The following is a 17,638-nucleotide window of genomic DNA, read 5'->3' as shown; positions in this document are numbered from 1 at the left end:
GTATCTCTATGTGACATTAATAATAATCATATGTGTATTATAATAGCATCAGTATGACTAATAATATTAGCAGTAGTAACTACACAACTCCTGACAGCTGACATCAGTTTCACACAGATGTGTCAATAGTGTGTATGCATGTGAAAACACACCTTCATAAGGTATTCTCAAGACTCAACATCCACAGCAGGTGAAGGTCGCCTTGGTCCAGTCCCAGAGTTGCTGGAAGCGGTTCTTCTTCTTCTTCTTCCTCTTTTGCTTCTTCTGGGGCACTATGATGATGGAAATCAAAAGGACATTAATGACTCAACTGTCCTTGGTAGAATCAACAACAATGTGAAAGACACGAACACGTCAGACACAAGTGGAGGTTAGCATTTCCTACCAGATGTGGTGTTGCTGGATTCTGTGTCCTCCTGTGGCATGTCAGAGCTCTCAGTTGAACTATTTTCAAATACTTCCTCCAGAAAATCCAATGGGCTACACAAACATACAAACACAGAGTTTATATTTTATCTCTGATCTGCTCTACTGATGGCCTAACTCAATATCTTCTGAATGACATGTCCAGAGAAAATTCTCTTACCAAGCTCCTTCGCTCTGCCTGCTGTCTTCCACCAACACCAGGCGGCATTCAGATAACACTTGGAGGTACACTTTGTGCTGAATCAGATTCATGACACTCACTGTCAGAATCCCACCTGTTGAATTAAGGCACATGGAGTTAAACAAACAGCTGACTGAGAATGTATCCAACATTTAATGTTTAAAAAATAGACATGTCTGAAATGAGGAGAAGAGTCTTACCAGTTTTTACACTCCAACGATGTGCTGACGGAGGGCGGTTGTGGAGGTTGAGCCGAGGCTTCATGTATGCTGCTGAATGAAGATGGGCAGCAGTTATTTAAAAGGCACAATTAAATTGAAATAAAGAACTCACAAAAGATAATAAATGCAATTAATAGTATTAATCTGTGTTGGATTTTGATAATGATCATAACTAGTTTAAAAAGCAACAACGTGTGTGTGTGTGTGTGTGTGTGTGTGTGTGTGTGTGTGTGTGTGTGTGGTTTCTGTAGATATTAAGCTACTGAGCCAAACATGTTAACTCTACGGGCTCCTGTTAGAGCAGATTAACACTGTCTGAGCCATTCTTTATACTTTTGCTTTTGTGTTTTGGGTTTTGGAAAGGCAAAAAATACATAAATGCTTTCTTGTTTTAGCTGCATCACCTTCCAAACTCATTGAAACTCATGTACAAATTCTCTTACCAAGCTCCTTCACTCTGCCTGCTTCCTACACCAACGCCAGGCGGCATTCAGGTGGTGCAGGCTGCACCATGATAACACCTGGAGGTATTTGTGCTGAATCAGATTCATGGCACTCGCTGTGAGAACCCCACCTGTTGAATTAAGGCACACTGAGTTAAACAAACAGCTGACTGAGAATGTATCCAACATTTAATGTTTAAAAAATAGACATGTCTGAAATGAGGAGAAGAGTCTTACCTGTTTTTACACTCCAATGATGTGTTGACGGAGGGAGTTTGTGGAGGCTGAGCCAAGGCTTCAAGTATGCTGCTGAATGAAGATGGGCAGCAGTTATTTAAAAGGCACAATTAAATTGAAATAAAGAACTCACAAAAGATAATAAATGCAATTAATAGTATTAATCTGTGTTGGATTTTGTGCAAGCGCAGACACTTACTCAGAGCTAGGTTGAAGGGTGCCTCTCGTGATGAATGGATGGGCGAGGACTTGACTGGGGGTAATCCTCTCGCTTGAATCCATCCGAAGCATTGCCTTCAGCAGATCTGTGTATTCTATCCTCTCAGTCAGCTCCATCATGTCCCTTAACTCTATTTGCAACTAATGTGGGAAACAAAAGCAAATCCAGTGAACTTTATGATTCATGAAAAGAGAATCGATTAAAGTCCATCTTCAGCAGCTACAGCACAATCCAAGTAACCTCCTACCGTGTCCAGACTGTCCAGGTTGCTGATTCTGGAGTACCATTTGTTGGCAACAGTCCAATGATACCCAAACTCCTTAAATGTCTAAAAGAAGATTAAAAATATGTCAGGAACTTCTTCATCACATTATCTGATCGAGTTGTGAAAAATGTTAGAAAGTATCATCTTAACTACATAAGACAGTGTTGTGGATGAAATGACTCTAATCTTGTCGTACCTTCATTCTCCATCTGCCATTACATCTTTGCACAAAGTATCTGTTTAAGTGCATCCCAGCTTCAAGAAGATGGTGCGGGGGATAACCCAGGAGATCCAATATTTGTCTCAGCTGGAAACAAAACACAGCATCACATCAATATATGCAACAGGATGCTTCTAATCTCTTCATGGCTGTCCAACTGTCAAAGTAGTATTTGTAATAAACTCTGTATGTTGTACAGCATCTCTCAAAGTACAAATTACATCTGACACAAATGCGGCCAAAACATTAACAGCACACCAAATGCTGCTTCATGCAATACAGGATTACCTAAAAGTTTAGGATTGGTTAGATCTTATGTCCACACCTACTCTGTGATTAACTGTTTTCCAGGAAGTGTCAATTTCACGGTGTTTTTTAAAAATACCCTGTGGAGCTTCCGCTGGGTATCAAACCCTTATATATTTTGGTGCTGAAATGTCTGTAGCACTTAGAATCAAATTTTTTTTAGACTGTGTCTCATTTAGAAAGTTTGCGTTTATATTTCCTTAAAGTTATAGTTGGTAATCCTGTTCAGAAACACTTCTTATAATAGTGGGTGAAATCCTGAGAGTAGTCAATACACAATGTGTTCAGAAAAAAGAATGAAAAAATCCAACCTCTGTGGCAGCTGCAGGCCTGTAAAAACTCTGACCAATCCCTGCCATTCGGTGCGAATGGAAAGAACCAATCAGATGCCTTCATGTCTCATCTTGCCCAAGCCCCCCTCTGTCCCTCCCTCCCTCCTCCCTCCTCCCTGTGTGCACTCATCACTTGTCACCGTTGCCGGAAATATTCAGCACACTCCTTAGCAGAAATACCGAGTTGGCAGGAGTTTGCTGAACAATGGCAGAGAAAATGCAGCCAAAAGTACCACTTCCAGCGTTACTTGTAACGGCTCGCCCCGCTAAACAGCCTGAGAAAAGAAAGTCGGAGGCAGAAAAGGCTGCGACGAAAAAGGCTTTGGATAAAGCGAGAGGACAAACCAGACATCAACACTGGTCCAGCTTTTCAACAGTGGAGACAACTGAGGGAGCTGAAGGGTCTGAAAAGTGATGCAGAGGTTGCTGTCTTTCTGTTGGACAGGTAATTATTTGTTTGCTTAGGGGGGATTTGTCATTTTACTCAGCTCTCCTCTGCTCTGCTGACTCCTACTGCAGTGCAGGATGCGCGTTCAAGTTTGTGGGGCCGTGGCTTTGGACAGAGCACTGACGGGAGGGGGAGGAGGGGGAGGAGGGGGTGGAAGGGGTGGAGCTGAGAGGAGGTGCCGCTTTCAAATCTTGCTAGCTCTCCAACCAACTATAGCTTTAAGTAGGGTATCACAAAAATCATTTTGGTACCAGATGTGAGGTGGTGTATCTACACTAGTGTTAAACATTTCTAATGAAACCAAGTCCTCCCTGCACATTGGAGCTTTTTTTTTTTTTTTAAGTGGGTCTTTTTTTTTGTTTGTACCATCCATCCATCCATCCATCCATCCATCCATTTATCCAAGGCCGGGCTGCAGGGGCAGCAGGCCGAGCAAAGCACCCCAGGCGTCCCTCTCCCCAGCAACACCTTCCAGTTCCTCCTGGGGGACCCCAAAGCGTTCCCAGTCCAGATGAGATATGTAATCCCTCCAGCGTGCTCTGGGTCTACCTCGGGGCCTCCTACCAGTGGGACGTGTCCGAAACACCTCCAGTAAAACGAAAGCTGGACCAGTAAAGCGAAAGCTTCGCCTTCTAGCTCACCTCCCTCTTCATCACGACGGACTGGCTCAGTGCCTGCCTCACAGCAGAAGCTGATCCATCTCGTGCTCCATTCTACCCTCACTCGTGAACAAGACCCCGAGATACTTGAACTCTCTCGCTTGGGGCAGTAACTCTCCCCCAACTCAAAAGGGTTCCGGCAGAGGACTATGGCCTCAGATTTGGCGGTGCTGACCCTCATCCCAACTGCTTTACACTCGGCTGCAAACCGCCCCAGTGCATGCTGGAGATCACGGTGTCACGCCGACAGAACTACATCATCTGCAAAAAGCAGAGATGAGGTCCCAAACCAGACCCCTTCCTTCCCCCTGAATCACAAACAGGATCAGTGACAAGGGACAACCCTGGTGGAGGCCAACACCCACTGAAAATGTGTTTGACTTTACGCCTAGTATGCGGACACAGCACTCACTTTGGTAGTGATATGCTCCTGATATCAAGCTCCCAGGAAGTGTGTCGGGCTCTGAAGCTAACTGTACATTGTGGCCAAAAGTGAAGTTATAACGACAGGGTCCATCACATGATGCCAGACTTTTCCCCATAGACTTACACTGGAAATGAGACGTCTGTAAATCAAATTAAAAAAAATTTGAGCATCACAACCCCTGCAAAATGACTTGTTTCACTATGAGGATTTCATCCACTCCATCAAATAACATCAGCTGAGAAGCTGACTTCAGGCTAAATCAGAAGTTAGCCACTCAGCCACCATTAATCAGTGCGCTTGCTCTATGGGCCCCCTATGTGGAAGATCCCATAATGTCATACCACGTAAATCAAGCTATTTTTGGCTTCATGCACCACTGAGTGACTTTCATGGGAATGAACAGGGCCCCACCTCCAAGGCTGTATCCTTATGTCTTTGTACATCCATGCCTGAGATAAACCCTACACCTTCAGGCCATTCCACTGATCTACAGTCGATTGTTGAAACGTGCCCAGAAAGGCAACACATATCCAGCAAAAGGCAGAGTATACAACTACTAGCTAATAATCATGGATGTAAACAGTGCAGGATTCTGAATATTTAAACAGACAGCTTTGTAAATGTTTTCTGAAGCAGTAAATTAACTGAAACAAATATGAATTAAAACTGTGTTTAGCTCCAAGAAAACTTCACAGGGTACCTTTAAGATCTAGAGCCAATCATTCTTTAGATCACAAAGTGATGAGTGAAGCGGTACTAGATCTTTTAGAAGGACAGAAACAAGAAAGCAGTTAGTGACTTACTACATCATAGTCAACATGTCCAGGGAAGAGGGAATAACCAAGCACAAGTCTTGCCATCATAACTCCCAGAGACCACATGTCAATGGACTCTGAAAATGGCAGTCCCAAAAATATTTCCGGAGCCCTGAATATGAAACAAATGTGGACACAGAATTAGGCACATTGTCATATTTGTGCAGATGGCAGAAATTTCCTACAAACTAGTAGAATTGTGATTTGTGTAGCTCACCTGTAGTTCACTGCTTGGCAAACTCGTCCCTGCTTTGCTAATCTGGATGGAAGAGCCCTCCCAAAGTTGCTAAGCTTCACCCTGAGGGGCTGCGCGTAACCATCCACCAGCATGATGTTTTCCAACTTTATATCTGAGTGGATCACTTTGATGTTCTCCAGGGCGTTTAATGCTGTGGCCAGCTGTGAGTGCAAAGATCAACGATGACAGTCAGACAATTGAGCAACACTGACAGCTCTTTGACTTTAGCGTTGTGTCTGATAATACTGTAACCTTACCTGTTGGACCACACTCCTGACTTCATGCGCATTCAGTCTGGCATTGGTGCTGATGTAGTCTTGTAGAGTCACATCCAGTGACTCATAGACCAGAGCGGTGCGGTTGTCCGATAATGTGACAGGTTCAATGAACCTGACAATGTTACACTTGTCCAGGTTTTTCTTCTTGAAAAAAGTCATGAGAGGCAACTGGAGACAAAAAAATACATGACAGTTTTGTGCTTAGTTGCTGACACACAGCTGACATGTTTACATGCACTAAAGGCAGGAAACCATTTTTGATATTTAGTTAAAACCCATATAACCATGCCAATGATTAAAGGGACCTACTTCCATGTCCACGCTGCATGGGAATGGGATCCTCAGATCAACAGTCTCTTCGGTGTCCTTTTTGATGCATCGGACCGAAAAACCAAAGCTTCCTTCTTCCATACGTTTCAGCTGTTTGTAGCCTTCGGGGATCGATGAAAACTGTCCCATCATGAACAGTTATCTTACGGAGAGAAAGAAGAACAGGTCGTTAACTCATGTTAAACAGCTCAGTGTGTTTTTTTACTTGAAAAAAACTTGGTGTCATATTTGCTGAAACTATCACTATATCCTGAAAGAAGTACAGATAATCTGTGGAAAAAAATAATCACAACCCTCTGCTACCTACTGCCCCTAGTGGCATTTGCTAGAATCTGACTCTGGCACCCAGTAACAGCCAATCAGTGTTGAGGAGTCTCCAGCACAGCTGTCAGTTATGTCAGTTGTCTGTGAATTGAGGTCCAACTGTCAAACTAGGTAGTGCTGATAAAATGCCTGAATATGCCTGAAGATTCTGTAACTGTACTGCCTATTTCTCACCTCAAATGTTTTTAAAAACATATTTTAGGGTGCTTTCAGACCTAGAGACCTTGCTTTGGTCCGAATCAGGGACTTATTTTATTACAAAGTTGCATAACTGCCTAGAGTTGGTTTGTGTTCTCACAGCAGCATTTACAAGTGGACCAGATGAAATGCCTGCGTGAGAAAGCTGCTTTTGTTTGGACAGAATTTCAATGCGGGAAAATTCCAGGAAGTAAACAAAACATTGAAGAAGAGTTAACGTGCAAGATAGGTGTGACACTTTCTAATGTCACAATGGAGGGACAACCATGGGGGTTGATTTAAGCTGTTGAAGGGGAAAGTTTGCTCTGACTGGTGAGCTTGGTAACCCTTTTAACTGTATCCAACATGGTGGCCAGGTCACAAATGCCCTCTTTTCACAGCTAAACACTAAACTAAAATATGTTTCTGAAAACATTTGAGGAGAGCATTAGGCAATGCAGTGACAGAATCTTGATTCATATTTGATAAGTGCTGCCTTGTCTGACAGTTTGACCGTAGTTCATGGAGCGATTGACATGACTGATGGTGTTACAGACTCCTCAACTCACATTGGTTGTGTTCGTTCACACGCGGTAAGGCCATTAGAAGTGGTACAAGGCAATAGAGTAGGCAGAGGAGAATGATTTTTTTTTTCACAGATAATCTGTCTCATTTATTGCTGTGTGAATACACAGGCAACCATCGTCTCATGAATGTTCATGTAAACACATCTTCGTATTGTACATCGCAACTCTGACTCACCAAGTTCTCACACTTGTCTACACAGTGTTGGGATTAACAAGCTATATCTAATTAATTAGGGACATTTTTCTGCTTCATTGCCCAGTTTAAAACATTTGTTCAAAAACTAATCAACTGTAATAAATTACTTTACAGTGATGAAGTAATTAAAACAGCCATAATACTTATTACATTTTAACAGGTTAACCAGTGGTCTGTAGTCAACAACAGAGACTTACCTGTGTCACCTAAAACCGAATTGACGACTTGCTTCGATCCTGTTGAGGTGCAAATCGTCTTCTCGGTCAACTTGTACACAGTTGACTGACGAGATCAGATCAGATCTGACTCCTACTTACTAAGTCTGCGAATCTAGAACTTAGAATTTAGAACTTAGAATTTAGAATTCAGATGCTCACATGCATTCCACTCAACATGGTTCCGAATATGCTAATGAGTTACTATGAGATACTAAAGGTTTCCATTTTGTGTCTCTGTGGGGTCATTTTTTTTTGTCTCTTTATAGTCATTTTCAGTCTTGTTATAGTTATTTTGAGTTTCTTTATAGTCCTTTTGTGTGTGTTTGTGATCGTTTTGTGTCTCTGTACTCATTTTGTGTGTCTTTATAGTACATTTTAGTCTCCTTGTAGTCATTTTATGTCTTTTTGTAGTGATTTTGAATTTCTTTGTGGTCATTTTGTGTGTGTTTGTAGTCATTATGTGTGTTTGTATTCATTTGTGTCTCCTTGTGGTCATTTTGTGTCTCTTTGTGGCCACTGTGTGTGTTTACATGTGTGTCTCTTTGTGGTCATTTTGTATCTCTTTATAGTCACTGTGTGTGTTTGTATACATGTGTCTGTGGTCATTTTGTGTCTCTTTATAGTCACTGTGTCTCTTTATAGTCACTGTGTGTGTTTGTATACATGTGTCTCTTTGTAGTCATTTTGTGTTTCTTTGTGGCCATTTTCTGTTTTCTGTGTCTTTGTGGTCATCTTTGTCTCCTTAGGCAAGTGGTAGCACTCCCTTTGCCTCCTAGCAACTGGGCAGAGTGGTAGTAGGCCTGCTGTAGGCTACAGAGTGTTAGCACAGTAACTGAGTAATAAATACCCCCTAGTGTTTTGCCTCCACAGGTGTAAGTTTCTTTACAGAGTGATAACTATAATTAAGCTACTAGACAGGCAGGGCTATCATACCAAAATATAAACTAGAGACCTGTAGATAGATAAAAATGCCAAAATTGTTTGGTCCCCGTGGGTGATAGGGGCCTACCAAGTTGTGAAAACGATCCCTTTAGCCCCTGGACTAATAGGGCCCCATTTTATTTGTCTGTTTGAAGTTCTGGCTGCACTAGTTACCTGTCAGGGGCTGGTGACATCAGATGGTCAGGTGAATAATCTAATAACCTACTCTTATGATAAGATAACATTCTTTGGTACATATAAATGCAATTTTGGGGTGATTGGCTTATTTACAATAATAATGGCAAACACATATATACATGCCTTTTGAATTTTTTTATTCCTTATTCCATGTCCGCCTATAATTCAGGTGTGTTTAGGTGTATACATTTTTTAAAAGGAGCAAGGTACTGATGAAATCTTTGCTGCATTGTGTGCAGCAACTGTCTGTGTACATTCAGTCCAAATTTGGTGACATTCTGATAATTATTTCCTGAGATTCATGTGATAAGGCAGACACTGTCCCTTTTGGAGAAGTCTCAATTTTGACTATTTTCAATTTTGGGGAGGACCCAAAGATTGTCCAATTTTTTTTATTAAGCTACTAGATAGGCTGGTCTATCATACCAAAATGTAAACTAGAGACATAGAGGAAGTCAAAAATACCAAAATTGTTTGGTCCCTTTAAGTGATACCAAAATCTGCCTTGGCCCCTAGACTATATGAGGACGCAGGGTCTCTGGAGGATATGTGTTTTGAGCATAACTGTAGTGTTACGTCACAGACTGAAGAGGGCACTCTTTGTTAACTGGTAATATCTTATATACTGTGTTCATCTGACATAGATTCTTTCACTAAAACTGGATAAGCATATCGGATGATAAACGGAGAATAAACTGTGGATCAGTGTGTATGCAGAATTTGCTGAATTTATAAATAGAACTGAACAGCCTTTTCATCAAAACAGCTTACAGTACGATGAACGCCTTATACTCAGGGGGAGCTGTTTAAGTCAACAGGATGTTTAGAGCAAATAAGGCTGCTGTTGCCATGCTGCGCCAGTTGTGCTCCTTCGTATTCATGCCAGTGGAGCTCTCAGCACAGAGGCTCATATTGGACTGATGACTGATTAACCCACACAGACCAGAGAATAAAAACAACCTCTCAGGGTGATATCAGCATTATGTTAAGTCAACGCTTTAAAGCACCTTGTGGGATTAAATCAAAGAAACAACCATGAATTAGTTTTTAAAGCTAAATTAAAATCCTTGCAATTCGTAGCAGCAAATGGGTAGCGGACACTTCTGTAAAGGTGCACTGCAGGTGTTGTGATAGAGTTTTCACACTCTCAAAAACAGTGTATGACTTGATCCCGCTACACTGTTGTTTCCTGTTACTGTTGATGAGATCTCTCTGCAACATGCTGACCTGCCTGTACCCTTCATTTCACTCTCCTCTTCCTTCCTGAGTCATAGGGGTACGAGTTTGTGCAGCTCAGTGGCCAGAATAAAATGTTGGTAATGTACCCTTCTGCAAATTATCAATGTTGTGAGGTAGGTAGTGATGTAGTTCTGATTATATGTATATGAGCTCACTTGGGGTGGTGGATGGCATTTGACCTGGGCAAAAGGCTGCCAAATTGCAGACTATTGTTTAAAACCAGCAAACAACAAAACCGGATGTTTTTTTTATTTTTTATTTTTTTTTTTTTGTTAGCTACATCAACTGATCTCTAACAGCCCAAACAACTGATGGAGCAGCTGATTGATGGAAGGGAGTCAGCTGATAGGTCACATGATTCCTTTCTATGCAACCTGATGGTGAATCTTATTCAGGGTGCCCTATTTACTGCTCTGGCCTGCCTACTGTTGCTGCTTCCTCTACAAGCTGCTTTGCAACCTGCCTCCACCCCAGCTCTTCCTTTTCATGTTGTGTCTGACTTATCAGTCATTTCTGTTTGTCATTGATGCTGCTCTGTTCTGTTACCGGGGAGTCTATGCTTCTGCTCTCCTGGCCCTATGCTTGATTTTCACTGGATGCGGGTCCATTGCGGTACGGCAGCGCTGGTTATCCGCTGCGTGCTCCACCATCCGTCAATACCCACCGGCTGCGTTTGCTGTGCGGAGCGGTGCAGCTCCGCCGGAAGACATCTCGGTGCTCCTGCGTGATTAATATCTCCTTGTCCATGGTGTCAATGGGGTGCAATGACGTCTGAAAACCTCTGACCTGTTGACTTCAGGCCTGCCTCTGCCCATTATGTAGTTTTTAAGGTGTAGTGCAGGGAAAAATGATCCGCTGACCGCCATGAACACTGTGTGTTTTATTTTGAAAATTAACCGGATGTTGTATTTTGTTTCTGTGCACGACTTCCTGCCCCGCATGATCTGCTCTGTGCTGAATTGCTGTGTTGTGCTCCAGCGTCCGGCAAAAATAGAAGTCCTGCGTATCTGTTGCGGAGGGCTCCGGAGTGCCGCAGCTTATCTTATCGACTCTGCTGCCGTGTCGGAGCGCAGACGCAACCAACACGCATCTGGTGGAAACTGGGGGTTAGGCTTTCCATGTAGGCGCATGGAAGGGCAGAGAGGTGTACTCTTTCCGCCTTAGGCTTTCCACATAGGCCCAAGGAAAGGCAGAGGGGCCTCAGAACAGAGCCATACCACAAAATATAATACTCCAAATGGAAATTAAGTTTTCTTTGACTAATGTGTTCCAGAATGAACTGGGTGTTGTGAGACATCGATGGCATTTCCAGCCTGATTGTGCCACTAAAACAGGTAAGCTTTAGCGAGACATTGGCGACTTTGCCAGCTGTTATTGTGCCACCAAAACTTGGTGCTTTTAGCAAGACATCAACAGCATATCCAGCTTTATTGTGCCATGAAAACTGGATGTTTGTGAGCAATATATTGACACCATTTCCAGCTGTGATTGTGCCACCAAAACTGGATGTTGTAGGCCAAAATGTCTTTCCCTAACAATAACCAAGTGGTTTTTGTGCCAACAAATAACCACACATTAACCACAGCATTGCGTAAACAAACATAAAGAAACATAGTTTCAACATGTCTGCTGCACAATTACAAACAAATGTTATATATCTGTGGTTTGCAGAAATGTACAATGTCAATTTATTCTGACGATTGGGGTTGAGTTAGTAACCTCAATCCACTGAGGATTCAGGCTGGATAAAAAGGAAATGTGTACGTTTTGGTTTGCAATATAAGTACTGGTTTTATACAGTATAACAGAAAAGAGGCTGATCCAGTGACCTGCACAGAAATGAAAGAGTTTCTGAATGAAATCAGGGCAGGTTTGTGTTGTAATGAGTGCTCAAAGGTTCACATTCTATACAAAATGTCAAGATGAACCTTCCATTAAATCACCCCCTGAAACTACAAGGTTATTTATAGTGATTTGTAGTGTTTGTAGCTTTATGTAACAGCGTCATCAAATACAGTAAATGTGTGATGGCAAAAAAACTGAACCAAGTTGGATTGATTTCTTTAATGACTGCGTGAGCTCTCCTTTGTGTCATCAAAAGAGGGTCAAGCAAACAGGGAGAATGACAGAAAGTGATTCTCGCTGAGTGCACCGAAGTACTTGATATTAAGTACTTATCTCTCATTGTCGATTATTGCCTCAGCAAACAGCCTTTCTATACAAGATTTATGAGATAAATGCAGCTGGAGTGACTGAATGGTTTTCAGTCTCATGTAGAAGCCTTTTTTACATTAATGTTGCTGTCTGAGATTTATGTATCTTTGGCCATATGACTACTGGACTAGGTCAAATCCAACTACAGTAATCAATGCTCAAACCATGCACTTCTCATTGCAGCGTGATCCTGCAAATATTTTTGGGCAAAAGTTTTCATGACATGATTAAGAGAACTCCTGATGCTTGTAATAACTGAGCACATAAAAACTACTCTTTAAGCTATGAAGAAAACTCACATTTTTTTGTTCATGTTATGTAGACTAGTACAAAAAACTTGGATGTGGATTTTTGTTTTTTACTAAATCCTAGAGAGATCATCATGTACTTACTGTAACTCCAAGCTACTGACTTATAAACCAATCCCTTCCTGTGACAGCTCCAATTGCATCTTCAGCTGTCCTTGGAGAATGTTGATTGCCTACTCCAAGGTTGCTCCCATTGTCCTCAGCAGCTCAGATTATTGCTTTTTCCTTGTCTCTGGGCTGCTGTAGCTTCACTCTGCTTCATCAGATCTACACTGCTAAATGCAGTGAAGTTGCAGCCTATCTTAGTAGCAAAGGATTCACACTGGGAGCAATAATGAGCCAAATGTAACCAAACATGAAAATCTCATTTCCCTTTAGCATATTTGAGGTGGAATTGCTTTTTAAAGTGTAATTCCTGAGGAGAAATAATTCTCCTTTACACCAATCCTCACATTTTAAGCTGTTTAGTAGGTGTTTGTGTCTGTATGGCATCAATGTAATTTTCAACTGGGAAAAAAGGCATCTGCAAAACTTTTACTTATTAAAAAAGTACTTAATAGATTTATTTCAAACCTAAAATCTTTCAGCAAAACTGATGAAAATTTGTGACTTGAATTTCAATGGTCTTTAACAATCTCTAAGAATAAGTGCAGTGTGCAGTGTGGCCACAGGCCGATGCAGCCTCTGTCAAGGTTGTCAGTTACTTAAGTATAAATAGCCTACAATCACCTCCAGCTAACAGGCCCTATTTCCACAGCTACATCATATAAGGCATCCGCATTCACAGAAAGAGTGCCCACTGTGAACCCACTTAAAGTCAGTACAATATGTGTATTTCAGTAAAGGCTTCTCAGCAATAGTACATCTGTCCTTTCTGATAATGGAGTTGTTGTTGATGCAGATCATTGAGTCCTCACAGTCATCTGCTGTCAGAACTACAGGAGAGCGAAGAGACCGTTAACACAGAATAGGTATGTTGTGATCACGAATCATGAGTCAGCTGGCAGCAGTTTTATTTGTTATTTTTCTTCCTTTTTCTGGCTGGTGGCAGTTCAGTTAATAACACTGTTAAGAGCTTTGTATGCAAGACGGGTACTCACCTGACTTGTGTTAATGTTAGATCATCAGCAGAGGTTTTCACGTAGTAAGGAAAAGTATGTGAAATGCGTCTTTCTGGACCAAATGCAATAAGGTACTTCACAATAAAAGACAACGGAAATGCATGAGATGGAGACACAATAGAGAAATAATCACTGAAATAGAGATAAAAAAGAAATAAGTAAAACTCAGTAGCTTTATTACATGAAAAAAATGATTCGCAGAACACTATGTGCAGATCTCAAATCAACAGTCCACGCATTTCTTGTCACTTTCTCATAGAAATCAAAGAAATCCACCTTATTGTTGGGGGCGCTACTGGAGAAATGACAATGGGTGCAACCCCTGGTGAGATAGACTATCCATTGACTGTCTATGGTTAGCACCAGTGGCCAATCAAGGTTCTTTTCTTAAGTAGTTTGCCTTCAATGTAGCAAATAGCCTGCAAGTCTTTGGCGATTAGACCCCATAGAGATGGCATGCTTTAAGGAGGGTGATGAATCCATAGTCGAATAGGGAACCCCGCGGGGTCTAGACGCTGGAGGTGGTAGAGGTGATGAAGATGAGATGACAAGAAGATGGAGAAGTGCTGATGATCATGATGAGAAGAGGAACAAACCTTTGTTGAGCTTGTCTTGACTCTGGATACGAAGGCTGGAGGTGAACGGGTGTGAAGATTCTGCCTGAAATGATGGCTGACAGCATCTGAGGAGAGAGCAGATTTAAAATTTTGCAGTAGCATCCTGATTGGCTGAGAGAAATCGTGGCGAAGTTTGATTGGATATCTAGAAGAGCGAAGACCCACAGTCAGCTGATTAGAGGAAGCAGTTGGAGTGGGATGGAGAGAGTTGTGAAAGGATGAGCACAAAGAAAGTCTTCCTGATTGAACTTATGCTGAACTTTCTAAAATGTCTTTGTAGAGCTCTGGTACCTGTTAGCGTACTGTTACCATTACCATTGAAAAGAGCTGGTTCTGGTTCAGCACCAGTAGTCACACGCATAATTCATAGAAGCTATCATTGTCTTACACCGCTTTTCTGTTGACATCAGAGACATCAGAGCTGGACAACACACCACTCATAAAGAAGGAAATGTGAAAGTATAAAGTTAAATTATGTGGTGACTGCTGTTAATGTTTTGTGAACCGCAAAAGAGCTCCAAAAATATGTTAAGGCAACCGAAAAACACTGACTCATTGATTCATTAACCCACAAAAGAGTATCATTATTCCTTTGGCACACTCCATACTCGGCAGGCTAGTGGACACACTGATGGCAATGTGTGAAAGAAATGAACGTGTGCAGTGTAAAAGCAATGTTCAGTTTGTCACACTAATGAGTAACACTTGTTCATGCTGGAGCTTTTTATGTCTCTTGGATCAATGGATTATTGCAGTGTTCCTCTGGTCTTCTTTTATGGACCTGTCAGATCTCTCGGGTCACCCAGCACGTCTTGTGTATGAACTGCATGACCGTGGTTATTGTCCATTTGTTTGTACATCACAGGTTATTGATCCATTTTTTATTTTACTGCCCGGGTGAACACTGAGAAATCCAATAAAAAAAGGAATTAGTTTAAAAGTTTGAACATCACTGTGTAATGTTAATCAGTGTGTTTAGTGTTTATGACTGCGGGAGCTTGAGTCATTCATTAGTGCCTTCTTTTATGTAAGTGCTGCCTCTAATGCCTACAGCTCTGCCCTCACGTCCCAGAGAAGCAGCAGCGATCTCTTGGGGATTTGCTGTGCTGTGCTGCGCTTATTAATTTTATCTCTTACTCCTGCAGCATAAAACAGCAGCAATATGGGGTAAGAAGCAAACTGATATTTTACTGGTATTTCCTGTCTTTCTGGAACAGATATGGAAAATCTGAAATGAAGATGAAGGTCAAGAGATCATTGTTATCTAGATAGATAGATAGATAGATAGATAGATAGTACCTACGCAAAGTAAAGCACTATCATTTGTATGAAACCCACGTAGATATGAGACAGGAAGCTGTGATGAGAGCAGAGGAGGAAGTCAGGTCACACAGGATAAAGACTGACAAGGTTGGGGTGGATGGGTTGGACAAACAAAGAAACACAGGACCTTGACCCAGGAGATTCAATACGTTCTCATTTCAAGTTGTCACATATTGCCGCTTTGTTAGTGGACTTTCACGTCAACATATTACACTCTAGGAATCCTCCTGTGTCTGCTGTCAGTACTACAACCAATGCCGGGGTTGACAACAAAAGCACATGGTTATGTTTAGGCAACAAAAGCATGTTGTTACATTTAAAAAAACATCATGGTATGGCTCAACATTCATATGGGAAGAGGACGTTGAGCCCCTAGGTGAAAGTCCAGGATTTGTTGGACCCCTCCACCACCACTGCTCCCACCCACCCTACAAGGACTTTTACTGCTACTTATATGACGTTGTCACCAGCAGCGTTTCAAACTGACTTTGTCTAGCAGTCATACCACCACAACAGGTGGCCGTGTTATTAACTAACTATGCTGGTCCATGTATCAGACTGCCACGGCAGGTGCCATCTGGTTGACCGATGCCGTATCATGCCCCTGCAAAAGGTGGCTTTTGGTAACGGTGTCTGATGCTAAAATCACTGACAAAGCAGCGGTATTTGAAAACTTCGAATGAGAACAGGCTAGGACACTCGTCACGTATGAAACCAAAAGTTAATGTTGAATTATTTTCAGTGACGTACCAACGTAACGTAACATCATCATGTCATCATGTAATTTTTACGATATCATACAAACTGTGTATGAGCATACACTGACTCAGTTCACATTAATCCATATTTTATTTTCCTAACCCAACTGACTCTGAGCGAGAGGCAGAGTACACCCTGGACAGGTCGATTCACTGTTACGGGCAATTTAGAGTCACCAATTAACCTGCATGTCTTTGGACTGTGGGAGGAAGCTGGAGTACCCAGAGAAAACACCACACTGACACAGGGAGAACATGCAAACTCCACACAGAAGGACTCCGCCACCCTGGGGTCCAAACCAGGAACCCTCTCGCTGTGATGCAACAATGCTAACCACTGCAACACCGCCCGTTCACATTTCTGCACATGCTCAGTTGAATAAAATCTTAACTAAAATCTCACAGCAGAAAATACTTTATTCGGTCATTAAAGTGTGTATGACATTATGTTCTAAAACATTTTGATAAATATCTATTTAAATATATATTCATAAAATTTACAAGCCGTCATGTTTGTAAAGTCTACATGGTGAAACAGAACAAACAGAGAGATACTTTTTTATATACAGTATAAGATGCAAAATCACAGAAAACAAACTGGAGGAAAATTGGTCAGTGCAAAGGAGAATGTTCTGCCTGAAAATGAGTCTCTCAAGAGGAAAATTGCATCTTACACAATCGGAGCAGAACACAGCAAAAACACAGGTTTTTTTCTTTTTACAGCTCTGAGGTAGGACACAAGCTTACAGAGAAGGAGAGAGATACTGAGGATCTGCTTTCATCGGAGAAAGAACGGAAACAAACAGTGTAAATGACAATAATCATTTCACAGCTTTTAAATGCACAAAGCACACACCTTTTTAAAATACGCACAACTCTTAAACGCTTAAGTGCACTCATTGATAAACATATTCAAATATATATTTTACACCAAAGAGAAACATGCCAGTAATACAATCATTGCAAAATACAAGTAAAGCAAGAAGATGAGGTCCAAAGAGACTCAAGCCTTCGACCAAGGATGGTTTAATATTTATCAAATATTAATAAAGTTTTAACTAAATGTATATCTCCTCACACCTGTTTTTTTTTTTTTGTTTTTTTAAACTTCTTACATCAGAAAATATCCCCCAAAAAATCTGAGATTTCAAATGCCGGTTTACTGAATTTTACTGAATATCATGTTTGCACAAATTTTGTGATAACATACCTTAAGAAATCTAATATATCAGTAATATCTTGACAAAACAGAAGAGCATCTGCATGCAAGATACAAAAGAAATGAAGCAAATAATATGCTGCTCCAGTGAGAAAAGTGACAGCCTAAAAACCAGAATATACCACTTTTAAAACTGGTCAAAATCAGTATTGAAGACCGCAGTTGGGTTCAT

The 17,638-nt window shown here is 41.4% G+C and overlaps 1 protein-coding gene across 1 annotated transcript; it reads right to left on the bottom strand.

Moving 5' to 3' along the window:
• Positions 1–1,296: 1,296 nt before the first annotated feature.
• Positions 1,297–6,175, bottom strand: LOC125879568 (homeodomain-interacting protein kinase 1-like). The gene is made up of 8 exons (XM_049561518.1): positions 6,026–6,175; positions 5,696–5,884; positions 5,418–5,599; positions 5,189–5,312; positions 1,976–2,056; positions 1,708–1,868; positions 1,509–1,580; positions 1,297–1,402 (listed from the first exon to the last, which is right to left on the bottom strand). Exons 1-8 carry the CDS (start codon positions 6,173–6,175, stop codon positions 1,297–1,299), a joined length of 1,065 nt encoding a protein of 354 aa, XP_049417475.1.
• Positions 6,176–17,638: the final 11,463 nt, after the last annotated feature.

Source organism: Epinephelus fuscoguttatus, linkage group LG19 (assembly GCF_011397635.1).
Source record: "Epinephelus fuscoguttatus linkage group LG19, E.fuscoguttatus.final_Chr_v1".
Lineage (NCBI taxonomy): Eukaryota > Metazoa > Chordata > Actinopteri > Perciformes > Serranidae > Epinephelus > Epinephelus fuscoguttatus.
The sequence above is the reverse complement of the archived record's forward strand: the minus strand, read 5'-3'. Positions and strand labels throughout refer to the sequence as shown.

What these genes read in the sequence shown, in the direction of transcription:
- LOC125879568 (XM_049561518.1), bottom strand. Translation starts at nt 6,175, where the DNA reads ATGGGACAGTTTTCATCGATCCCCGAAGGCTACAAACAGCTGAAACGT. An exon ending in TGCCAAGCAGTGAACTACAG is followed by an intron (nt 5,313 to 5,417) that starts GTGAGCTACACA and finishes TTTCATATTCAG; the next exon opens with GGCTCCGGAAATATTTTTGG. An exon ending in ACCCTTCAACCTAGCTCTGA is followed by an intron (nt 1,581 to 1,707) that starts GTAAGTGTCTGC and finishes ATCTTCATTCAG; the next exon opens with CAGCATACTTGAAGCCTTGG.